The sequence below is a fragment of the Beta vulgaris genome, chromosome 7 (assembly GCF_026745355.1).
Source record: "Beta vulgaris subsp. vulgaris cultivar EL10 chromosome 7, EL10.2, whole genome shotgun sequence".
Lineage (NCBI taxonomy): Eukaryota > Viridiplantae > Streptophyta > Magnoliopsida > Caryophyllales > Amaranthaceae > Beta > Beta vulgaris.
This window is the reverse complement of record NC_079208.1, coordinates 10,219,766-10,246,724: the sequence shown is the minus strand read 5'-3', so window position 1 is coordinate 10,246,724 and position 26,959 is coordinate 10,219,766. Positions and strand designations below refer to the sequence as shown.

General features: G+C 36.7%; 1 protein-coding gene across 18 annotated transcripts; it reads right to left on the bottom strand.

Moving 5' to 3' along the window:
* Positions 1 to 867: 867 nt before the first annotated feature.
* Positions 868 to 19,384, bottom strand: LOC104898656 (uncharacterized). 18 transcript variants are annotated; one of them, XM_010685755.3, is made up of 14 exons: positions 19,001 to 19,384; positions 18,857 to 18,900; positions 17,229 to 17,318; positions 17,054 to 17,144; positions 15,735 to 16,078; positions 15,342 to 15,618; positions 14,289 to 14,356; positions 10,163 to 10,414; positions 6,974 to 7,049; positions 5,248 to 5,324; positions 5,107 to 5,156; positions 4,315 to 4,399; positions 2,218 to 2,316; positions 868 to 1,772 (listed from the first exon to the last, which is right to left on the bottom strand). In XM_010685755.3, exons 1-14 carry the CDS (start codon positions 19,167 to 19,169, stop codon positions 1,551 to 1,553), a joined length of 1,944 nt encoding a protein of 647 aa, XP_010684057.1. In that variant the 5' UTR covers positions 19,170 to 19,384; the 3' UTR covers positions 868 to 1,550. The 18 variants fall into 18 exon arrangements, 17 of the variants coding, with proteins under 17 accessions (XP_010684057.1, XP_057252085.1, XP_010684060.1 ...); XM_057396102.1 differs by having other exon boundaries at positions 17,229 to 17,301; positions 19,001 to 19,168; XM_010685758.4 differs by adding an exon at positions 18,098 to 18,244 and having other exon boundaries at positions 17,054 to 17,301; positions 19,001 to 19,097.
* Positions 19,385 to 26,959: the final 7,575 nt, after the last annotated feature.

The following is a 26,959-nucleotide window of genomic DNA, read 5'->3' as shown; positions in this document are numbered from 1 at the left end:
TATAAAACTGTCTGAGACTATTTCCACATTATTTTTTGCTGATATTACATTGCTTTCTTACTACAAAAAATTACCTTATGTTGGTGCCTTCTTTGTTCACATGTATATAATATACTATAAGTAACACTTAAGTGGGTGTTACATCTACCCGTGTTACCTATGTTATTAGATAACACTTTTTTAAAAGTCTATGATAACACTTTTTTAAAAGTTTATGATAACACTTAGTGTTACTTTAGTTATGTAACACTTTTACAGGACGAAGAGAGTATGTACTACCTAATGTACCATCGCTCATTTTAGGTATAATTTTGCTTATATGTAATGTCACACTCACACCTTTGCTCATTTTACACACTTTTGCTCATTTTCTATTTGACCTCATAACAACTTCCTGATTTGATCATCTTAGGAACAAGTTTAACAAACTTTGCTCATTTTAGGATAGCTTCTGCAAATGAGATATCAATATTTGCTATTTTGAGAAATAAGTTCGCTCATTTTACATATCTCATGCTCTTGTTCGATATAAAAAAGATTTAGCAAATGAGATACAAAACAAATTTAAGATGTAAACAAGATGACAAAATCAGATATATGTAGATGATTTATTATTACAAAGAATTGTTTGATGCTCTACAACACAGGGAGTCGTTCTCGACGTCTAGGTATCAAGTTTAAGTCCTGCCAATACAGCAATACAGGTAGGGCGAGCTTTTTGTCACGTGCGGACATATTTTTTCGTCGCTCCACGCTGCCTTCTAGCGTCACACTTCCGTCGGACTACTAGACAAGGCCACCAAATAAGCTGGCTAGGCTATGTGGCTACGAAATTTACTAAGTGTGGAAGCTAGAGCACAAGAAAGATGCTTAAAAGAATGCTTTGTATTGAGAACTTAAAGAATACAAAAGGAGAGCTTTTTTTGTATGTTTTGTACAAATGAGGGGGATGCCTATTTATAGGCTCCAACCTTGCCTACCCTAGTTCTAGAGTGTTCTTAAACCTCCTCAATTAGAGGCTTCTACACAAGGTTTCCTAGAACCTTCTAGACACTAGACAAAGCTTATGTACAAAGGGAGTTTACAAGGCTCTTCGAGAAGCTTCCATGCACTATTGCTCTCCCGAAATATCTCCGTGCAACATCTCCTGTTTGTGGGCCTCAAATCCAATTTCTGGCTCGACCATTATTTTTAATGGCCCAAAATATTGCGGACCCCAAAATTTGGGCCCATTTGGAGTTTGTTTGCCCTATCAGATGCCTTAGGGCATTTTGGGCTGCCGTTGGGCCAGCGCAGGTCGCCCAGTCTACGCCTACGGCTCAGCGCTGCTCTAGGGGAGGGTTGATGTGTGACATTTTGCTTTGTTTGAAGCCTGATCGGACTCGAACCTGGAATTTTGATGTCTGAAGGGCTTCATATGCTGTAATTAACTGTAGAAGAAAATATCACAAGGGAATTTTGCTTTATTGTATAACGAATTTCCAAATGCTATCATATGAGGTTGGCATTTTATAGCCTATCAAAGGAATATTGTCTTTCTACATTAGCAGCTATCTTTTACAGAGCATCAATCTGTACATGGGATCCCCACGAGCAAGAACATGGCTTTCCCAATCAGACCGAACTCCAAATGGATTATCTTCAAGCCATCCTCCAGGACCAGGCACCATGTCCATGTCGTCATACACAACGTCAAGCTTTTCCTTTCCTTTCTCTAAGAATTGCTTGCACATTCTCATTGCAACTTCTTCAACATCAGACTGAAGAAACACCTAAAATTTAGTCAAAGAATTGGGGGGAACTTAAGTCAGATTCATAGTCAGAAGATCAAAAAGTGGTTTTACATCAATAGCAGAAGACTCGAGATTTGATTCATACAAACGGCAGTCATTTTAATAGTTATTGTGAGATTAGTCGTAATTTGTGAGCTAACAGCTTGTCAGAAAGTGTTCAAGCATCAACCCACCCCCCTTCCACATTCCCCAGACCTGTTTTTGGAGTATAGGGTAGCACATAATTGATTTATGGTCTTTTGTTTGTCGCCAACATAAACATAAACATAAACATAAACATCATAATGATGCAGAAATACAAGGTATTTGACTGGAAAGTTGCTATGCTAGTCAATCAAGTGTATGGTTACTGAAATTTCAATTAAATAAAGGGAAACAAAAAAAGAAAGAAAATGATTAAGATGCTGCTGTAAGATTATCATACCTTTCCTCCAGGAGCAAGCTCACTAATTATAGCTTGAACAAGTGACCTTTGCACCATCCTCCATCTATGCTCAGGCTGATTAAAATTAGGGTTGGGACACTGAACGAAATAACAAACCAGTTAGATGGATATTCCGATATTGTCACAAGCTATGATACTAGGAACGACATTTTGCCAGGTACTAGTGCCAATATGAACCCTAATTGCAAATGACTCAACCTCCCGAGTAAAAGCCCCAATATCTCGAGAAATAAAATTGCATATTTCTCGTAGAATTATTAGATCTAGAGTTTACAAATAAGGTAATTGGATATCTCTCTCTTCCATAGTACCCCTCCTCCCAGATCTAGCCGTGTCCGAGTGCAAAGTGAAATATCCACCCCGTATTTCGTACACGGATTCATGTCGAGTCGTATCAGCACCAGTACTCCGGCCAAAATGCCGTGTCCAAGTATCATAGTTTTTAATCCCTTTGGTTCCATTGATTATACTTTGTTATCCTTTGGCTGTGAGTTTATACTCCTGTATAAAGCAACTTTTTTTTATGTAAAACCATGTAGATCCATCTTGATTTATTGCTTTCATTGTTTGGTCGCTCGCTTTTGTGCTTGATTACAGTGTGCAGTAATCTTTACAAAAGTGACGCGTGACAAATGAAAAAGAAGCACAATGTCGAGAAGAATAAAAATAAGGAAAAAAGCTCGCCAAGAGTAAAAAAATACCTGCTAAGTTATTAAGAACTAACAAAAAAACAGTGCGGACTATATTGTAGCAAGCAAAACAGCCAGAGCGAGAGCAAGAGAGATGATGAACCAAAATTCTTAAATTTTGAAGAGCATGACGGAGGTGATGCAAATGAATGCCAGTGGCCCAGTGCATGCATCAGCAAATGATGAAGCGCAAGTGCTGTAGCTAACCATCATTTGACTGAGTCAATTACGGTCAGAGCTAGTAACATGATAGTGACTAGCTTTGTTTACTTATAGAACGTCAAAACTAATTCTAGAAATGCTTAATTGTCAAAACGTAATCCTTAAAAGAAGGTTTAGTCTTCAAAAAAGTCAGAAAGATTTGGAGGTATTATATGAAAGGAGGTCATCCAGATCAGGTTCTATATGCATTAATCTGGCTTGGGCTACATCCGGGAATGAGACATTTGATTCAGTTCTGCTTTGGTTCAAGTTATTGGACTTTTTGTCATATTTGAGTCTACATTCCATTACTTTTTTTTAAAATAAAAAGTCAATTATATTAGTCGTATTAATCTATGGGTTGGTTCCGTTCAGATTCACTTGTATTCAAGATTAGGTTATCTGGTTTAAGGTTGAGTACAGATCTTATTCAGGTATTCAAATTGAGTAATCGGTATGGGCAAATTACTGAAGTCTATTTTATATGTAATTCTAAAACTCTCCAATTTTGTATATCATGGAACATTCATCTCTACTCGTTCAATTCTTGAAACCTTAAGACACTACTCCTTCAGAACCCACTCTATCCATAATATCTAAGAAAATTTTGGACAGTAATGAGTTTGGCATAAGTGTGCTGATGAATACAACATGTTGACTGACAAACAGAACACCGAGCAAAAATGTCACAATAAGAGCTATTTAACTTTTGCAGGGTATTAGCAGAAAAATGATGTGCTAAATAATTTAGTTACAGTTGTGACTTGTGATAGTGCAGACAGATCTTGAGAAAAGGCATTTTCTCCATGCCTTAGTATACTGGATGGGGTAGATTGCACAGTACTGAATGGTCAACTGCTTATAGTGAAGACATTTTCTTTTGCCAGGGAGAGATAACAGTAAGGCCGTAAGGGAGACAACATAAAGAAGACTTAATCCTACTGCAGCATACAGGCATACAAGTCAGCTGACAACTAGCAGAGCAGCAACAATTAGCATGCATACTTAGGAGCAACTGTCAGCATGTCACAGGATGCCTGATAGTGCAAAACCTACATAGTAACTTTGTACAGAGGCAATAAAACAATCTTGACAAAGAAATACGCAGCATAAAACTGATGAAATATTTTCTGGTGGAGGGGTTACTATAACAGCAATTATTCTACATATGGAAAAGTTTGCTTACTTGAATTGAAACAAGGACGAGTTGTCCTGGATAACTGGAGACAATGGTCTGAAATGACGACGTGGCATTTGTTGCTATGAAGTGTCTAGCACAGACAAACAATAATTAGATGAGATAAGCAAAGGTCTGATAATTATAACAGCACTGAACGATATGAAATTTTACTAATTGCTTGCCCAGAGAAGTGATACATACTGCATCAGTGGTATTAATGACTGCCAAGCTGTTTTAGATAAGCTTAGTTGTCCAGCTTCCTATTTATATTTAGGCCCTGTTCTTATGGCCTTAGTTTCAGTTCAGTTCAGTACTTGGTTCAGTTAGTTTCCTCTCACACTTTCAGTTCAGTTCAGTTGAGCTCAGCTTAATTCAATTCAAGTCAGCTAATTTCAGTCCAAAAGACCAGGGCCTTAGTCCTTAAACGACTATGAACTAACACAAGGCTTGAACCTCTATTCTCACCTCAATTTTATAATCATATTCAAAGATGGACTCTACTACAGATATCACATGGAACTCAGAATATATATGGTGCTACATTTTCATAGTCATGACCTAAGTTTTAATATAAGTGAAATGTCTGAGCAGATTAGGCTAAAAGAGTGTAGGACTCATTAACAAGGTCTCTTATAATATTGACCTTTTACTACAAAGGTAGACCGACAATGCTCTGGCCACCCTCACCTATGCAACAAGGAAAATAATTGAATTTGCCAAGAATTCCAGCTAAAAAAATAGAAAAGTGCTCCCACACATAAAGCACCATCTCCATATAAAGTAATCAGTGATACATACAAATTCTTCAGTCCTGATTGATCTGCAGACTCCAGACAGCGTGTGACCAGCTGAAAATGGATATACAAAGGGTGAGAAATAATACCTTTCTGCATAGCAGCCAATTCAGGGGTTCACTGTGGGGAGGGGGCATATAGTAACCTTTTTATTAATCTCCAAACCAAGAAAATTTAAGTCCTTCCGCATATTAGCCATTCCCATGAGAAATAATCCATTTCCTGCATCAAGTCAAAGATTATTCACCCTCTCTTTCTTGTAAAATCAGTATTACATAAGAAGTAAGATTCTATAGAAACGACAATGTACATAAAGGACATTGCATACTCTCCGCAATTAGAAGTAGAGCAAACAATTAAGCTGAAACCTGAGATTAAATTGTTTGCAATAACCTGAAAGACACCAATTAGGTAGAGCTATACAGCCGAAACCTAATGCCAACTCCAAGTTTTTAGATTCTAATTCTCCAACCACACACACTAAATAATTGCAAGCATGAACAAATTACAAGAACTACACATATTCGCTTTCAGTTCTTCTCATGAAAGCAATCAACTGCAGTCTAGCCTCTACATTTCAGGGTCAGATTCGATAACAAAAAACAGTGAACAAAAAGATTCTAGGTTCTTTCAGCCCACACCACTGAACATGACAGAAACTTCAAGTAAATAAATCTGAATCACCAGCAACCAAATCCTCCTTTTGAGCAATTCGAAATTTATCAACAAATTTTAAGAGCATTAAATTTTACAGCCTATCAACGTGTCCCAAGTCATGAAAATATCGTGAAACAATTAATTTTCTCTTCTTTCCCTTGAATTTCATAAGCCTGTGGACTGTGGTTGCTCCACGTGCTCTTCTGCTTCTCAAACTCTGTTACAAAATGCAGATTTTACATCAAGCTGATAGACAAATGACTCCATTTGTGCAGCTATGGCTAATACCGTTCTAATGGTTCCAATGCGAGAGCAAACATCTCATTGATGAACTCCATGTTTTTGAGCATATATTTTGTGGTCAAGATATGGTTTGTCATAAAACAGTAAGGGTCACTGTCACTCAATTGATGAAGCTAAAAAGTTGAAGAGTTTAGGAACATGCTTACCAAATGAATAATACTTGAAATGAGAAAATAAGCACAAGTTTTTGTGCAATCTTGATGAAACTTTCCCTTCTAATGTGCGGGCTATCATTCAAATATTAGGATTTTATGTATAGGAACAGAAACCAAATTTCTAGATAATTCACGTTGCAATAAAAGTTGTTTCCTTTATGGATCCATCAAATTTTAACTTCTTACATTTTTTTTTATAATGAGAAGGTCAAAAGACGTAAATGTGTTGCTCGGACTCAAGTACCCATGTCTGACACGGGTACGTGTCCAAGTGTCCGACTCGACTATTGTGGAACTTTTTCAATTTTTTGGCCCAAAATGAAGTGTCTGAGTGTCCCACCCATGTCTGAGTGTCGAGGATTCGACACGGGTACTTGAGGTGAAATGAAGAGTCTGAGCAACATAGGACTAATTAAATAAACATGCATAAATAATATTCCTATTAAGGTCGGGGGAAACCCAAAGACACGTGAGCAACCAATAATAAGGAAACCTAAAAGTTTGAGTTATAGGAAGAGAAAGGAAAGCTGGAAATGGTGGTTTTATATATACATAGAAAATAAAATAGAAAAGTGAAAAAGGAGATATTGTAAAAAAAGGACATGTACCATTTTGGGATGTTGGTTTAAAAAACTAAATTCACATAATGGAATTGGGCTACACAGTAATCAGCCAATACCTCAACCAGCAGTGAAATGTTTCTGAAAATAAAGTCCTAACAACATGGAAAGTAAGAATAGGAGGAGAAAAAATTACCACTTCCAATGTCGACCGCCAAAGATTGGGTAGGATCAGGGTAAATCATATTCCACTCTATCTCAAATGTGTATGCCTGCAACATTATGTGAGGGGTTACAAGTCTACCTCAAACGGGTATGCCTGCATTTCCATTCAAGTGTCATCATACTGGGGAATTAGCTGCATCAGCTGGGGAATTTGAAACATATGCTTTCATATATTTTAAAACCTCTTTTTTTACTGACTATGAGAGCCAGCATTTAAAGGACAAAAAGCAGCACCCACATAATGTCACATCACATCCAGTTATATTATTTTTTTTTTTTTGTTGAAAACAATGCAGTCCGTCAAACTTCAATTCAATGGCAGAAAAAATGAATTTCAGAAGAGAAGAATCTCTAACATAAGGCAAGAAAATCTTCCATCAGAACAGAACACTAAATATAATTATCTTTTACATTGCTTCAACTCAATAGAATGGCACTCCTAAAAGGCTCTCTTAGGTCAGAACTAAATCACAGACAGTAACAGAACTACATATAAACTAATGCTTTTGAAACTCCTCAAGCTAACAAATTCTCACTCTGCTCCAACCAAACACAGTAGATTATGTTCATATAAAAAGAAACCTACTTCTCAGTCATATGCTAACTTTGGATTTGAAGGACTTACCCAATATTCCCCATTAGGCGAAGTTCTCATATGACTTGTTCCAAATACACTAAGAACAATGACAGTGCATAGATGAAAGTTCATAAGTCTTCCCATCGCTTAGCAGTTTGCATAACACGCAAACAAGAGATACCCTGTCATAAAAATTCCTTGTTTGCAACGTAATAAGTGTGCTTGTTCTGTTATGGACAACAATAAAAGCAGAAGGTTTAACCCTTTGAGTAGCCTCCCAAATCTTAAGGTAATTTGAAGAGGGAAAAGATTAAGAATGGATATTTTAAGGAGAAATGGATTCTTCAGCAATTTAACTCTCAAGAAACCCAACTTCCAAGTATCATCAACTCAGGACACCCTTCTATGAATCTGTAGAGACGGCAATGAATTTTAATATATTAAATCTGAGAGCTTATCCACTTCCACAGCAAAAAGTCGTACAATCATCAAGGATTAGAAAAAATTGACTTTCCTAATCTAAGATTTCAATATCTAGGTTTCATCCCTTAGACAAAGCTTAAAACCCCAAAATACGAGGATATGAGAAAAAACTTGCAAATATTTGAAAGACCAAAAAAAAAAAAACCAATGCTTAAGCTCCCCGCTAATCCTCTTGATGGAATCACTTGTAATAAGCACTTTGTGCGAAAGGGAATCTAGGTCTAGAGGAAAGCACTAAAATCAATCTTCCCTTGAAGCATTGATCTGAATTAGATAGCATACTCTCAAGATCCAGCCAACCTCATCCATTAATTTAGTAGAACTTGCCACCAACTAAATGATGGCTAAATTTGTTTCTCTGCAGAAGGACCATTAAAAGTCCTCAATCTTGTTTCAATCTTCTTAAATACTCTTCTAAGAACATTTTGTACTAATACAACATAAATGCAAGGAGAAAAATACGAAACAAGCATGATCTGTCCATCAAAGGATAAAATCAAGCCTTCCAAAATCCAACCATCCAAGGTCTTATAATCTTTTTGATAGTAATCTAGGAAAGGGGGGGGGGGGGGACCATAAGAGGATATGCTAGCATTAGATAGTTAAAGCCACTAGAATATGTAAATATTTTATACAATTTCTAGAGGATGGACCTCGTAGAAAGAAAACTAAAATCAGGAGCTCAACTTTTTGCCATGTTTTGTTTAAGGTCAAACTATCAAATAGCTTCAGGAAAGCATCCTAGCATAAGAAAAAATCCCACATCAGCAATTAAAGATGGGAAGTAGGGTAATTTACAGCTCATAGCCCAAGCTGCCAACCATAACATCTTTTGCTAACACCTATTAGCACTTCTGTTGCTAACACCTATTACCATCAATATAAAGGTGAACCTCCCTTCTAAGAAGCTCATATGCTAAGACAATCCACGGTTAAAGTAGGTCTAACTAGAAAAGTTTAGGACGCTTGATCTCCTAGAGCATGAACGAGAACTAGTGTCTTACAGTGGATGGTCCTAGATTCTCATTTGGTAACTACGGGCTATCCATGAGGTATCGGGGTGTAGCACCGATACAGATATGGGGGACACGAAATGACAAAATCAAAATTGTAAAATAGGAGTACGGCATGGATACGGCAAAAAAGTTATTAAAAAGATTATTAAAATAATACAAGTAATTAACGTAATTTGTATGATTGTGTCTGCTAAACAAAAACAGCAATCAATGTGGACTTGTGTTTAATATATCATATTCTGTTTTTATTAATAACAAGGATTTGAAAAGTCAAAGCTTTGGTATGAGATCACCTAGAAATATGAAGGCAATAATTAATATGCCCTTTTCCAAGTATTCACAATACCCCGAAAAAAAAAGAACTAAGAGAGATGTAATAATTTACAAGCTGTACTCAAGTGTTTTTCTTTCTTTTCCCTTCAATTTTATCTAGGTTGGGAAGGGAAGGGGGTAAAAGACCCCCCCATGACATACAGCTATAGTGCACTACTGCCTAGAAACAAGAGTAATTACTTGTATCATTTACAAGAAATTGGTTATTTCGGTGTTCATGATCTGCCATATCCACACAGTACTCGTTCTTTTTTACAATTTTGATTTTCCTGTTCTTTTGTCCCCGTATCCGCATCAGTGCTAATTAGCATTTAACTCCTTTGAAACACTGAAGTAGCCTTCCAGGGACCACAATCAACAAATGAAAAATTGAAAAATGAGAATGCTAGGTGAATGGTATATATTACAGGTTGATCAAATGGTATTCCACAAAGGTATTCAGAATCATCAGCGAAAGTATCAATGGATGCAGCCTATTGCAGTACTTATCATCAAACAAGTTTAGATAGTACAAGAAAAATCTAATGACATACATGTAACAATCTTAATAGCAGAAATGGCCTACCACTACATAATCAATTGTTTCAGGATGATAAATGTGACTTCAACTATTGTTTCATAAGATAAAAATTAATAAACAATAGACTCTAGAAAATATCTAACAACACCATGAAATTCATGGATGACAGACGAGTAAAAAAACAGTTATTTCTGCTGGAAAAATTCAGGACATGAGAAAAACATAACATACTCTATCTAATGCTAGAAGGCCTGGAAGACTTCTTCCTTTTAGATATTCCCAAACAACAGATGCATGCTCAACCATACAATATGCAGGTGAAGATCTTGATATCTCACGAACTGCCTCACATGCCATATGTCCAATGATTGTTATATGGCAACCGTGTTGGCTTACTTCATCAAGAATATGTACCAATCGAGATTCTCCACCCCTTTTCTGATCAGACTGTCCGACTTTAACAGGACCTATCCATATGATCTTCTGAAAATCGAAAGCATTGTGTTAGCAGCAATTGAATATCCTTTGTCACTAAATTAGAAACAATTAAGTGACACAAGGTATTACAATAGTGGACCATTATCGCAGAGAACAACAAAGGGTAAAAGATAGAAGTAAAATAGCAAATACTATAAATTAAACAAGTGATGACCAGATGTTACTATCTTCTACCAGAGATGTGTTATTAGAGGTGGAAATGAAGCTTTAGCGACACAGCAGAAGCTTTACATCTTTCCTTTTATAGAATTATACTGAAAGAATTTTTGGTTCACTTAACTCTGAAAAAATAAGTACGTTGAGGTGTTATGCAATTTTTGATGTTTTGCCTACCCATAATTCTAGTAAGTAGCTATAATGAATGACCTTTTAAGTTTTTTGAGCAAGTTGTGGGGAGCATATTTGCCAAGTTATTTTGCTTTTGTTTTGTTAAACTTATTGTGTTGCATTTAAAAAGATAAAAGGCTTTGTTTATCCGACGATCATTGAATTTGATTTTTCTTTGGTTTCATAATTATATTTTGGTCTTGTCTAAGACTAACATTTTGCCGGAAAAAATTTACAATAGTTATTGCCATGTTTTCTTCATTGCAAACAAGCAAAGAAAACTCATAAGGGTTTTAATTATTTCCACTTCTTAGAGAAACTTTAGATATTAGGAAATGCCAAATAGTTTACCTAGGAATTGACAATTGGCACCTCTTTACAGAATATGGAGGCAAAAGTTAATTATAGGGTTTATGTAGTACCCTAATAATTAACCTAAATAGATGGGCCTAAACCTGATATGTAGTTGAGATTACTAATATATCAACACAAAAAGTAGTTTAGATTACTAATATATGACCTAATATTTATATTTGATCCATTACTCTCTCTATATCGCAATAAGCTTAACATTTGAAGTTGCACAAAAAAGAAAAAAGTGGAGAGAGATAGAATGGAAGAAAAGTGGCCCGAAGTGGTTGGAGAGAGAAAGAGATGATATAGACCCAAAGGTTATAAGTATGCAAATGTTGAGGTTATTGTGAAACATCCATCTTTGGTAAGTGTAAAGCTTATTGCGAAATAGATGGCGCATCGTATTTCATTAATTATTTCTTACAATTATTTTACTTTAAAATTTCTTTTTTTCAACAAAGAAATATGACTTTTTTTTAACAAAAAGTATAGCTCATGTATTACACGGACCACAAATCTAGTTTCTATGAGAGCCAATGCATAAGTGTGTTTGGATATCAGAGGGAATATTTTGATAATAAAATGCAAAAAGTTTAATACCCTGAGTATTCATTCCTTTATAATATTAATTTACGAAAATTATAGATTTCAACTATTTATTTGACCTTTGGAGGTTTTAAGTTTGGGATCGCAAAAATATACTCTCTTATATAGATATGTGCATATTGAGGATAACATAAGGCGGAATTGGCTAAGTTTCTAGGCATGTGAGACATTAACTCTGATGCACTAGTATGGAAAGTGAAAAGTTGGGTGAGGAGATCTCATAATAGGCCAAGAGAAGCTAAACATGAATTGTATAATGATATAAATGAAATGAGTTCCTATGAGCATATAGCACTTGATAGAAGTGATTGAAGGGAGGGAATCTCTATGGACAACCACTAAAAATAAATTTTTGGTTCATGAAACCGATTGGGATTAAGGCCTAGCATTGTTGTGCATTTAAAAATGTGTGGAAATTTAAATCAATTTAGTGTAGCTTCTTTTGGTTTATGTGTAATATAATTTTAATTTTTTTCAAATTACAGATTTTCAAATTTCCAGAATAATTATCTAAATTTTCTAGAGTTAACTAAATCCCAACCCTTTTTTCTTCTTCTTTTATGAGTAGAGAACAAAGGAATGCTTGGAGAAGCTCTTTGCTAAAGGAACCTATTAATTTCGGTGATCCTCAAACACTAGAGGTACAATCATCTTAATTTAGTAGCTAATCTCAATCGAAAAAGATTCCCAATTAGGCTATCAATTCCAAAAGGAAGGAGCTACCCGTTAGCCTATGAAGTAATAGATGGAATACATATGCTTGGTTTCACACATTTCGTGTTCTATCAAATGCTAGATATCACTAAGCAACACCTAGAATTCAAAATAACAGGTGACAAGTTATGTTTCAATCATAATTAGCTAGGAGCATAAAAGATAAAAGCGATCCCATTCAACATACAAGACAAAAATCCCATGATAAATAAATCTCTATATGGCCCTTAATGTCATTAGGCATGCTTTCCTTTTCATCAAACAAGAAAAGATATCACCTCTAAAGTCATTATCCCCCACAATATCATATAAGAAGACCCCATCCCAGTCAAATAAACTTATGTTACCATCATGAACGAAGTTTGAAGTGAACCTTTAACTTTCACCATACCAAGCACCATTCTCCTGTTATTTTAAGAGATTCCTCCTAAGTTCTAAAGTACTGACTTAGATTTCCAACAACAACACTTGATACAGATGGACTAACTTCCAAAGCAGCCTACTTAACCAAAACTCCTTTTGCCTAGTGACCTACAAACCATCTTTTTTGTATAACTCCACGCATCCTAACTTAAACCACCACAATCATCCCTACTAATCACATGAACGTTTTCCTTACAGGATCTTCTTGAGCCAGATTCTAGCCCTAGGGGAGAAATGCCATCAAACCAGTAGCTTCGACTTTAAGGAATTGTACTCCTCCCATAAGGACTCAAAGACATCTCTTAGTGAGCTCGAATGCTTTATTTATTCAGCTATCCAGTTACTTTTCTGATACCTCTGTACAATAGTGATGATAGGCAGTGCCATGAGTGTTGAAGTACTCATATCAAAAGAATTGTAATTTAATTGTCACTGGTGTAGCTCCACAAACCATAGAAGACTTCCTAATCATGGAGTATCAATTTTAGGAACCCAAAAAGAAAGTGTATACCACAAGCTTGGATTAAGATGCAGTCTCATTGCACTGCTACATTATATAGCAACCCAAAGTGTGCATCATTGTTTATATCTTGCATGACATGGTTTATATGTGTGGGGCTGTGAACCATACCAAGCAGGAAGATCCCAAGCAAGGTGTTGTGCAGGTCTATAAAACTATGAGAGACAAGCAACTCAACTGAGAGACTATCTGCCTTGCTGGGGAATGCCTTTTAGGGGGGATGAAGAAGATGAAAATCACCAAGAAACCTGATTGTTGACAGCTGTACATGGTGAGAGTACACAAGTTTATCCATCAAGACGGTGGAGGGTCAGAGAGATAAAATGTCTTTGAGTTAACCCTGGGAAATCATTATGTCATGTAATGGATGATTGATCCACAGTTTCCCTTTGATACGAGACAGGGTTTTCCACTAGACAATGTGGTGTGTTCTGCAGTGCTTGTGTATTTCTATATAGACCCATGCTCATCTTACCCAAACACAATTACATCTTAATCATCATCAGAAGAAACAAGACAACACTGAAAAGTTGGTCATTGTAAAACATGATTACACAGAGTTCATATTGCAGTATGTTAAGCAAAACAAGCTGACTCAACCTCAGGCAGAACCGCAGAAGAATATACCAAGCAACAAGAAGAATGAACTGAAATTTCTGCTTTTCATGTAATCACCAAAAGACGATGACTAGGGTGACGGGGAAGGTTTGTGAATAATCTCAGCAATTGCATCATCAAATGTGATTATGTTTCTCTCCATTTGGTATGTTCAGATTAACCATCCTAAATTTTCCACTCTATATAATCAATGCAGCACTCCTTTATAAAATTATTCTTATCGGTTCATCTTCACTTTTCTTCATCTTTTAGTAAAGTCAACTAGAACAAACACTAGATAACAAAGGGACTGATCACCTTATATCTTGACAGAAAAGTGGCAATCTCTATGAATGAATTTGGTCCAAGATCAACAGGCTTCCAACCTAATAACACATTGTAGATAAAGAAGGTCAGAGCAAATCCTAATGATATTCTTCCTGCCATTAAGGTCAAAAGGATTGTCAATCATTTTCAGCAGAATTTGCAGCAGAAATTACCTCCATTAAATGTTAAGGCACAGCAAATAAAAGGAATGAAGTGCAAAAAATTAAAGGAAACAATTTTCAACATAAGGGGGAGAAGTAAGAACACATAGCCTGAATTTACAACTTCTTCCTGCTTATATAGGAATTTCTACTATATACTTCCTCTGTTGACTTCTAATTGCTAACACTTTGACTTTCATACTCTCCAACGCACACTACTACTTCCTCCGTTTCATAATACTTGCAACACTTTTGCGGTCTCCAATGCACAATTTTGACCAATAACTTCAATTATGTACTAATAAAAATTATGAAGATTTGATTATTAAAACTACACATTGAGATAAATCTAACAAGATCCTACACGACTTTTTCTTTCTCGGTATAATGATGAGAGTTTGTGGTCAAAGCTTATAGAGTTTGGCCTTGAAATTACAAGTGTTGCATGAACTACAAAATCTCATTTTCTTTAGTTCAAAGAAATCTTTCCAGTGAGAGACAAAAGACAATGTTGGTAGAGAGTTCTAAGGATGCCCCAATTTCACACAATCTTTCCTCGAACAAAGCGTCTTGGCTGAGACGAATTTCAGATTATGACACTTTTGTATCGTTTTAAAGCATATATTTATCAATTTAAGCTTTAAATTTATCAGTTTAACCATATTTTTTATCCGTATATTGGATAAACTGAACTTATCGATTATGGCATAAACTGAACTTATCAGTTTAAGCTATATATTTATCAGTTTAACCATATTTTTTATCAGTTTATGTATACTTTCCAGCTTATGGCATATCAGTTTACGGATTAAGCCGTCTCAGTCTCACCCAAGACTTTCCGTTCCTGGAATCAAGATCAGAATGGGTAAAGAAAAAAATTTACCATCCAAGATACTTTGAGCAGGAAAAGTTTTAACTTGCATCTTATGCTTGCACAAAAAGTCACTTGGCAGTAGAATAGGTATGCTTCTAGATTCAGCATACTTCACTATTTCTAGAGCCTCTTTAGCTCCTTCTTTCTCAACCAAATACAAGGGAACAGGCATTCCCATGGCATGCATGATTTGTAACGCCATCATCCCCACAAAAACCAGACCATCACATTTTGAAGCTAAAACGCGCAAGGCTGCTGCTTTGTCCCTGAGGTTTCCCCCTCCTACCTAGACAAAATTATGATACATTAACCAATGCAGGACATGATAATTTACCTCAAAATGAGCAGCATAAATGCCTCCAACATGATAGAAATCAAGAAGCAAATAGTAGCAAGGTATACCACTCCAACACTCGGACTGTGGGTGCATTCTAGAATTGTCTTTAATTTTATCAAACACTCCTCAAAATAAAATCCAGCTACACAAGCATAACAGAACTGAGTAACTCCAACAGTTGATGCAAGAATTTTGTGAGCTGTTGAAAACGAATCATTTACAAAAATATCAACCCCGGATGATAATTTCCTAGCAAATTCTGAGTCATTGGCAAGTTCTTGTTTGTACTTAGATAGATTTTCGAGAAGGATGACATCTGCTTCCTCAAATAGTTCCACCTTCGGCTGTTGATGTGCAAAGTTGCATTTGCCGGGGACAACTTTGAGTTGGAGAACTGATGAAAGGAGTTCTGCCAATCAACAAAGACAAGTGTATATAAATTAGTGTTTCTCCTTTAAAAATTGCAGGGCTACTGAATGACAAGATGAGATTATTGTTTTGGTTTAAAGTTTGACTCCACTATTCTGTATGATTACAAGAAAGGGAAGGCTGAGGGATGTAAAAAGGAGAAATTTCAATATTGTTGTAAATACTTCCTCTGCTTTTTAATAGATGCATCATATACAACTTTGACCATCAATATCTTCAATTATATATTATTAAAATATCATAGAAAATTATAATTTGAAAATATACATTGAGATTAACCCAACAACAAGATAAATAATTACATTTACCTTTATAGATAAGTTTTTAATATGGTCAAAGTTGATATTCAAATAGTGCAAAAAGTCAATATGATGCATCTATTACAAAATGGAGGAAGTATAATTGAATCAACTAACTAATACACTACAATTGGTCAATGACAAGCATATAACTAGTAGTTGATAGCACATTCTATCCTTGGCCACAAATTACTTCTACAAGTTTCTTGTTGTGTTTGCAAGCAATGAGTTGTATGAGCTAGTAAAACTGATACCCTCTTTGCCTTCTCTCACAAAATAACATTGGCACTTTGGAAAATGGTTATTTTCTTTGAGATCCACAAATTTCTTGTTCTTGATTGTACTAATTCTTGCACTGGCAGTGCAATGCAACATTTAAACCATCTCTGGAATCAATATTAGTTATATAAAAAAGGACAATATGACTACTCCACATCTTAGTTATGGTAATGAATGATGGAAAGGCATAATATATACTCCCTGAACTCTCACTAAAATTACGAGAGCACATTCACTCTCCCTCTCATCATAAGTCACAAGGGTCATAATCTCTGAAGCCGCAAAGCAACATTTAATGTACTTTTCTATTACAGAAAATCAAATCAGTAACAGTCAGTATTATGTTGAAAACGACAATTAGTGACGAACTATCTTACCTGCAACAGCCTCTTCAGATAGAATTTTGGCATTGCATTTGACATTCCAGCTACTAATCAAAATTATTTTTGCTCCAGCTTCGAAGACGTACTTGATAGTGAAGAATGCATTAGAAGTTATTGAGATAGATTGGTCCAACTTCTGGTAAAACAGGATGGAAGAATCGAATCTGACCATGACAATCTTTGCAGAGAGTTCCTCTGGAGGTAATCTTCGAAGCGTCTGTATAGATGGAACACTTTGCTCCCTGCCAAGAACTTTGGCCTAAGTACAGAATAGGACTCAGATACAAAGACAAACAACGACGCATTTTATAAAGGTTACAACAATATAAGTACTATGTTGTTCCAAGAACACCGCTGACTATGTATTTAAAACACTGCCTACGCACTGTCAAAATCTTCTGAGCATAATACTTACACAAAGCTCCTTATTGCCTTGGATAGTTGGATTTGTTTTAAGGAGGCGTGGAGGCTTATTCATATTATATGGTAGTCTTGTAGAATCCTAGGCTAGTACCAAAATCTAAGTGATAGATTTATAGCAGATGATTACTTAGTCCCGACTGGAAAGGAACGAACTAGGAGAGAGCCAAAAAAGCAGTTGGGAAAGCGATCAGTCATAGACATTTCCTTACAAGTTGTGAAGGGATGTTAAAAATTCAAATATCCGATGCAATCTTTGCCACACAGAACGCTCACACAATCAAGAATTTCATTCAATAAATGGACAGGAAATAAATAAAAACTTATATGACACTCAGTATGAGTAAGAGATTAGAGAGCCATCGCTAAAATAAACAAAGAAGCCTGTTGAATATTTTGTTAGCAATATACCATGAAACCAGCATGAATCCTTCCTTATTTATCTCGACTAGGTGGAGTAAAACGTCCAGTGACAAGAACAGCTGCCTTAGTACACAGGCTATATGGGTTGCCAAGTGTCATATATTTAAGTTAATGATGTGCAGGAAACAAAATAGAAATGCAACAAGGATAAATTCAGCAATTTCAGATCCAGCATCAGGAATTCAGGATACCAACCCAATGAGTAGAAACAAACAAGCTTGACCGCCTGCTTCTGTTGAGAAGGATTCAGTTGGGTATTTTGACTTTGTGGCACAGAAGTTCATGCCACATTAGTGACTGCTCCTTATGTTGTTTGTTGTTTTACCTCATATCTCGTGATATCTACAAAGAAAGAAGAAAAACCATTCTGTGTCTGCAGAACCAATAGCCTCATAACATTTCCGCTTCTATTTTTGGGAGGGAGGGGGTAACCTTTCAGGTCCTACTGTCCTTTGATAGAGTCCTAAGATCCCACATTAACCAAGTTGTTCTTCCATTTCTTTAGGTAAAAGCTTATACTTAAACCATCTGTAAGCGTTGACAGAAATCATAAATCAAGAAATCCTAACCCTATATAAACAACGGTCGGAGAAAGAACTGACATCACTTTGTGACTATGTACTTTATAAGCAGCCTAAATGGGATATTCCCCCTGATTTTTGGCAATGCAGCATTCAATTACACTAGAAGATGCACTTTACTTCGTCCAAACTCTTAAAACACCTTTATCTTAACAAAGAATTTCCAATTAGTTGTGTGCAAGGTATGATTCAAGCATTAAACTAAAAGTCTGACAAAAAGGTATGACTAAGGTATAATTTTTTTTATAATTTTCACTTATAGAGAATTAGTGATATTTTGAAACAGAAGAAGGTTTTCTAAGTAAAATTGAAGCACAAGAAATGAAAAAAAAAAAAAAATAATGGTTCAAGATTGAGCATCACATTATAATACCTTACAGGAGCAATTTGCAACATAACTTGACACCTCTGAGGACCCTGTTAATAAAAAGCACATTACAAACTCAAATAAATCATTCGTTCCTGCTTAAAACATTGGAAATTTGAACAGTATAAAAAAGAAAACAGAGTTTATTACCTTGCCATGAAGATGAAAGACCATTTCTTTGAAAATTGGCAAATAATATTGACTTATTACACTGAATTAGCAACTTAGGTTTGCTGGAAAACCCATGAAAATTATAATTATGCGGAGATATTGTTGTTGCTTGCACAAAACTAACTGCAGTAGTACATTGAGCCATCATCCTTAATATGGATAAACGAACCCAAAATTAAAGAAAAAGAAAAACCTTGAAACTAAACAGTTGAGCCACGAAATAAATGAAGCAAATGGGTGAAAAGGGGGAAGAAAAAGGTATAATCTTTTATCCAGAACATTGAAGTTTTGTGAAAGACGGATATAGAGCTCTCTAATGGTGATACTGATAACAGGGTGATAAAGAAAACGATTTTGGCTTGAAAACTTAATTTGAAGGTTATAAAACGATAAGAAGTATTAGCCTTCTTATACGCGATGCGTGCGTTAATTTCAAAATTTGTTATTCTATTAGATACTCCATTCGTACTTTATTTATGATTAAACTTAAATGTTAAAAATTCAACAGTTAGACGAATTTAGATATATTAATTCGCTAATTGATTGTTAACATTATTTTTTTGTGAATGAATATTGAACAGAAAGAACAAAAATAATGAGTTGGTTTAACTGAATTAAAGAGTATCAAAGGTAGTGAATGTTCAGACTTTTCATGTGCACGTTATGTATGCCATCTTTTTTTATAATGTATAAATATTGTGTCCATTTAATTTTTGATTGAAGTATTTGATGCATATACCATTTTAAACTTGTTTTAAATGGCAAGTTGGAATGAGAATTTTTAAATGATTTGCTTTTGTAATTTTTTTCATTCCATTAATTAGATTATTAAGGGTATTTTGGTCACTTCAAAAGAGGACACCACACCTCCTCCCTTGGCTTATATAATAGAGATATATAAATTATTAGAATATGCGTTTTAATTTTAACATAAAATTAAACGAATCCAATAATGAATTTTTGTAACAAATTCATTCCATTTTACACTATACTAACTCAATAATATTCTAGTTGTCCATTCTCTTCTCCTTTCTTTATTTTTTTGATTCTCAAATTACAACAGACAATTTCAAAAAATAATTCGATTGTCTTACCAAACAGATTAAACTAGCCACTGAAAGAGTTAGAGAATGCCACTTCTTAATAGGGATGACAATGTGTCGGGTCGGGTCTAGATCGGGTCTAGCTGGACCCAGGCCCATGCCCGTTTATTTTTCACAAACCCAGACCTGCCTCAGATCCGTTGGGTCTAGATTTTTCAGATCCAGATCTGCTGGGTCTAACGGGTCCTAACTGAGTCCTAAATGGGTCCATCTTAGTTTTAAGTTTTCATCACATTTTTAAATATATGTAACTAAAAAAATTCGCCCTAATATATAGGTCTTGTATTTAAGCTTAAACCATTCTCTAAACAAACTTTTAAGAATTAACTCATAAAATATTAAAATATTACAACGTACAAAGTTACAAGTTTTAGATGAAGTTACAACACCAATGAGTTCAAAAAATCACAACTCATAAAACCTAAAAGTTTAGGTAAAAAAAAATTCTATTATGTAAATGGGTCTGCGGGGCGGGTCTGGGTCTAGCATATGTGGACCCGGACCCAGACCCAATCCGGACCCATTGGGTCTAAATTTCTGGACCCAGAACCTTATAAATGGACGGGTCTGGGTCGGATCCAGGACCCGTTGCCATCTCTACTTCTAAATAGATTAAACTGGTTACAACATAGATTAAATTGGTTTGTAAATAGATTAAACTAGTCACTATATCAAAAAATATGGTATGTTTACTTTTTTTTATATTGAGCTTGGACTATTCCTAATTTTAAACTAATTGGCGGTCTCTTACAAGACCAAATGTATGAAGTACCTATATAATACTATAAAGCAATAAGGATTTGCTTATGTGTCATGAGCAAATTGAATTTCTGATGTGTCAATCTTTCCTCTGCTCTCATTCATCCACGATTTTTCAGCCTTTTCTTTGCGTGCTTATGCCATGTGGCGTGATGTTCTTCTAATATTGACCTTTCTATGCTCTCTTTCATCCAAGATTTTCTCCCTTCACGAGTGTATTATGCCACAGTTAAGGAAAGTCAATCAATTAATAATTAAGGAAATCAGTCAAACATCTATTAATAAAAGAAACAAATATATGCCCACTGAGCCACACCAATCTCTATTATATAAGCCAAGGGAGGAGGTGTGGTGTCCTCTTTTGAAGTGACTAAAATACCCTTAATGATCTAATTAATGGAATGAAAAAAATTACAAAAGCAAATCATTTAAAAATTTTCATTCCAACTTGCCATTTAAAACAAGTTTAAAATGGTATATGCATCAAATACTTCAATCAAAAATTAAATGGACAAAATACTTATACCTTATGAAAAAAGATGGCATACATAACGTGCACATGAATTAAAAGTCTGAACATTCACTGCCTTTGATACTCTTTAATTCAGTTAAACCAACTCATTATTTTTGTTCTTTCTGTTCAATATTCATTCACAAAAATTAATGTTAACAATCACTCACAACCTTTTTATTTTTTTACATTAGTGAATTAATATATCTAAATTCATCTAACTATTGAATTTTTCACATTTAAGTTTAATCATAAATAAAGTACGAATGGACTATCTAATAGAATAACAAATTTTGAAATTAACGCACGCATCGCGTGCATATGAAGGCTAGTATAGCATATCATATAAGGTGGAATTAGACATTGTGCGAAAGATCAACAGACAATTTATTCTCCTAACAGATGAAAGGTAAAACAAATCAATCACGGCAAACAGCAGCAACAGTATATCCCTACTAGCAACATCAAATTACTACTGATTGACCGACTATAGATTCAACTTTCAAATTCACAAAGCTGAACAAAATCACCATGATTCATGAAAACGACAAGATTAAAATAGGTAATAATTTGCTTTGTGTTATAACTTATCATTGTTCTTATTATTTTTAATGGTTGCGTGATTAATAGGCAATTTTATGTTTCTTTTTAGATTTATTAGCAATTGTTATAAATTTAAAAAAGGTCGAATTAGACACTATGCGAAACATCAACAGACAATATATTATCCTAATAGATGAAAGGTAAAAGTACAAATTTTTTTATTTATTTATTTTCGTTTTGCCTCACTATGCATGGCTACCCCATAAAATAGTGTAATTGAGTGTCACGTGTGACTTTAAAATTACATGCCATGTTTAGCTCTGGGTAAAATCTTCCCTATGTGATTGCTTTGACAATCTTCCTTAAATCAATGATGTGCAAATCTGTAAACTTAAAATTAGGAAGATAATATATTATAGTCATAGTTTTTTTTGGAAAGATATTTTGGTCATATATTTTTTTAAAAGATGAATTCCATTAATTGAAGGCCGAACGACATCTGCAATAGATATTAAAGTAAAACAAGATACAATTAAAAAAGGTTAAATCAAATTCGTCTTCGAAGAAACTATAATGAATCAGATAGAGCAATACAACGCAATTCCCTTGTATTTGTTGAATCAAGCAGCTATTGATGAGGAAGTCTATCATTCTGACATAGTTTGGGAAGAGCATTCTTGATCGAGTCATGTTAACCGCATTCAAGATTCAATATCTTCATGTTGAGTCTCAAACTTCAATCAACAAGAACATTTCTCATATCTAAAAACAAAAAAAAAAAACACTCACAACTCCCGTAAGACAGAAGGAGATCTCCAAAACATAAAATAAAAACCCCATAACAAGGTTTGAAGAAATCTCATAAAAAGATACTAATTTATTCAACAAAAAACAAGAAAATGAACTAAAAACTAAAAATAAAATGAGAAAATGGGCTTACCATGGATGAAATCATCCATGACAGCCCCTAACTGATGAAGAAGGGGTACGGAAGGCTAGGGTTTTAGAGAGAAAAGAGGGGGAGGGGCTAGGTTTTATATTATTGTCATAGTTAATTTGTATGAAATGGTGTAAATGACATACTAGGAAGTTAAGGAATTTACGGTTTTTTAATTATTATTACATGTTGTTATGTAGTGTAAAACTAGCAAACTTATATCACACTCCCAAAGAAAGGTTCTTAAAACTGGAGACTTGTGCAACAATGATTGGTTCGAATCCCGATGCTAACTCCTGACCAGTAACCTGCAAAAAAGGGACCCACCCTGGAGGTTTGGGTGGTATTTCCCCCTCCGATGCTTAAGTCAGATGTCAGGGATGCAAAGGAACTCTTAGAGAGAGAAAGTAGAGAGAGAGAGAAGAATTTATGACAGAGTAACAGTACTATGCTCTGAAAAACGTACCTTTCACCCTGAAATCAAGGACTATTTATACTGTTTGAAATGACTGCTGTGCCTTGATGTCACCCTAATTTGGGAGCATCTGATTGGCTAATCAAAGTATGGGACACGTGGCAGCAATTAATTGGTCAGCACACCTCACTTTCATATAAAGGTGTAGATCATTTTTACTGGGCCTAAGTACAATTTTTGGGCCAGGAGAAGGACCTTTAGTACGTTTCTTCAGAGAAACGTACTTTTAGGCCTGCCACCTTCAGGCCCTTTGTACTTTACTCCCTGCATATATGCCACATGTAGGCTCTGATGAGGCCACGTGTCAGCGCAATAGCCGTTGATTTTTAGGCTACAACATTTGCCCCTTAAAAGAGGGAGTTATTATCTTCTAGGCGCAAGACGGTTAATCTTCCTCTTTTAACCGACCTGGAACTGCCCTTCCCCTTTTTCAAAAAAGAGGCGCGATTTTGCCGGTCTCCATAGGTCAACCCTATGCATAACGGTTACTTTTTACCGGATGAGGAGGTCATTTTTACCCCTCTATAAATATGTGCCTTAGTCGCTCCTGGAATCATTTTAACATTGCTGAGAGATTTTCTAGAGAGAGAGACTCTGCAAATTTTTACTGAACTTTTAGAGAGAAGAATTACTCCCGTCCAAGCTCTTGTAATTGCTACTTTGCTCGTCCGAGGTCTCAAGTCATCTTTGACTCTCGTCCGAACTCTTCTCTACAGGTATATTCTCAACTTTCTTTCTTGCTTTCACACATATTTTAAGAAAATGAGCTCGTCTTCTTCATCGAACAAACCCGGCCGCTCAAGGGTCGGTACTAGCCCTAAAACAGAGGGCCTATCTTCTTCGGCATCTTCTAGAGTTGGACCCATCTTGGCCGGACATGCATTTTTTTTCTTTTCTCATGGCCGGCTAAGTCAGACGACCCAGTCTTTACCTGTGCAGGGTAATCTGGCTCGCGTCAAGCAAACAGCTCGTATCAGACGAGGAGTTAACCTGCCGGCCTCCAGCTCGGAAATGGAGGCATCTACTGGGCGAAATCCTGCTGACGGGGAGCGAGAAGTCCAAAGCGCTCGTCCAGCAGTTCCAAATCCTTCTCCTGAATATGTTCAGGAGGAACAAGAAACCAGAGGCTCTCCGGACCCAAACCCGTCCATACGCGAGACGGTCTCGGATGAGCCAAGGACGGCCAGCTCTTCCAACCCTGCCAGCGATTCAGAAAAGCCGTCGACGACTTCGTCCGAAATAAGACGGCGGCTAGGTTCCCTTTCTGACCCTAGATTCATCCTGGCCGATAACACTTGGCTGGGAAGATTAGGTTCGGACCTTAGCCCCTTTTCAATGGCCATGCCCATGCCAGGCTACAAATTCGTTCTCCCTGGCCGAGAGGATACCATCCTTAGTGCACCCTCCGGCCATTTTTCTGTTTATCGGCTGGCATTAGATGCCGGCCTTCGCTTTCCTCTCCACCCTTTCATCGGCCAGCTTCTCCATTATTATGGTATAGGACATAATCAGCTTGCCCCAAACTCTTGGCAAAACATCCTTACCTTTCTGGCCGTTTGCAATTTGAAAAGGAAGAATCCTTCTCTGGCCGCCTTCACCCACATCCATTACGTTGCCAAGGTTCCTAGAACCGTCGAAGGAAGCTGGCTGAGTGTATGCAACCGTCAAGGCTTCTTGACGTCTTGGGATAAGACATCCAAGATGCACTCTTGGAAGGGTGAGTTCCTCTTCGTCCAGGCGCCCAGCAAAGCGGTGGCTAGTCGGCTTCGGTATTTTAGCCGATCTAACACCAATACTGGACGGATGGCTTCGTATCTGGAACTAGAGGATAGCTCTGCCAAGGAGATGGTGGAGTATTTCCGGGTTTCGGAGTATTCCATGGAAGACGTCTCTTTCAAGGGTCCGTCCAATTGGATCCCTTTTAAAGAGATGTTTTATCATGATAACTTCCTTGTCACTGCCGGCTTGCGGCAGGACAAGGACAGAGGTATAATTACTAATAATCCTCTAAGTAAAATTCCCGGCTTGATTATCATTCGTCTAACACCTGCTTTTTTTTTTCTTTTTTGCAGATTCAGCCAGAAGTAAACTCAGGAAATCTTGGATAGGAGATATGAGTTCGTCCAGATTTGCCGATACTCTCTGGAAAGAATACAGCAAGTCAGGTGCTGAAAAGAGGGCTGAAACCCTGGTAAGATTACATCTCCTTTTTTTTTTTTTAATATGGACGTCCTACTTTCATGGAGGGTAAATCGTCCTTACTGATTCAAGACGTTTTGCCTCTTCGAAGAGCAAATCGTCTTGGCTGTTCTTGGACGCTTTGCCTCTGGAAAGAGCAAGTCGTCCGAAATTTATCTTTGAGGCTTTGCCTCTTCGAGGAGCAAATCGTCTTGGATGTTTTTGGACGCTTTGCCTCTGAAAAGAGCAAGTCGTCCAAATTTATCTTTGACGCTTTGCCTCTTCGAAGAGCAAATCGTCTTGGATGTTTTTGGACGCTTTGCCTTTGGAAAGAGCAAGCCGTCCAAAATTCATCTCTGACGTTTTGCCCCTTCGAGGAGGAAACCGTCTTGACTGAATATTGGACGCTTTGCTTCAGCAAAGGGTAAGTCGCCTGAAATCCCTCTTTGACGCGTTGCTTCTTCAAAGAGGAAACCGTCATGGATGTTTTGGACGCTTTGCCCCTTTGGTGAGCAAGCCGTCAGAAATAATATCTGAATGCCTTGCACTCTTAATCTATGTATCAACATACGTCCTCAGAACGAGTCCTAACTTGCATCTTTTTCCAGAAAAACGCCCCAACGTCCAAAGCGTTGGCGGAAAAGGCGGCCTCAAAGAAGAGGTCGGCCCCAACTGGCGAGGTACCCCCTCCCAAAAAATCCAAAGGCTTCACAGCCAAGAAGAAGAAACCTGTCCGGCCTCCACCAAAGGTGGTGATCAACATCCCGGCCGAGGATGCTTCCCCGGCCACTGAGGCCACTGAGGAGAGGAGCCTGATCCCTTACTCAGCAGCCGAGCAGGCTGAGCAACCAGAGGCCCTTGCCCAACTGGAAGTATTCGAGCTGAAGCCGGACACTTCTGTGGACGGGTCAGCTTTTTCAGGACCGGTCGCCAAGTTGGTAAAACAAATGCCGGAAGCTTATAAGACGGCTTCCCTTTCTTCTGGTGAGTCCTATTACTCAAACTTTGTTAGGACCTTGCACGTTGGCGGACGGCCAATGAGTCCCTCCAACCGTCAGACGGTCGTAATACCCATCAATATACTGACAAGTCAACTCTTTCAGATAAGGGAAAGGGCAAAGCTGAGGAGGCTCCAGCCGGCTCTCCCGTCCTCTCTGATGACGAAGCTTCGGCCGCCTTTACGAGGATGAGCCCGGCCAAAAGGGAGAAGCTCAAGCTGGAGCTCTTCAAATGCTTCCCTGAGCCTTACATAAAGGGTTTAAGGGGAGCCTCTTCAGGCATGTTGGCTACATGTCTCAGTTGGTTGCAGAGGTAAGCTTCTCCTTGGACGCTCCAATTCCATACTTGATACATATATTAATTTTTCTAACCTTCGTCCTGACTTTTCTATCCTCTTCCCACTTTCAGCTTTTTGCTCGTAGCATGATAACGA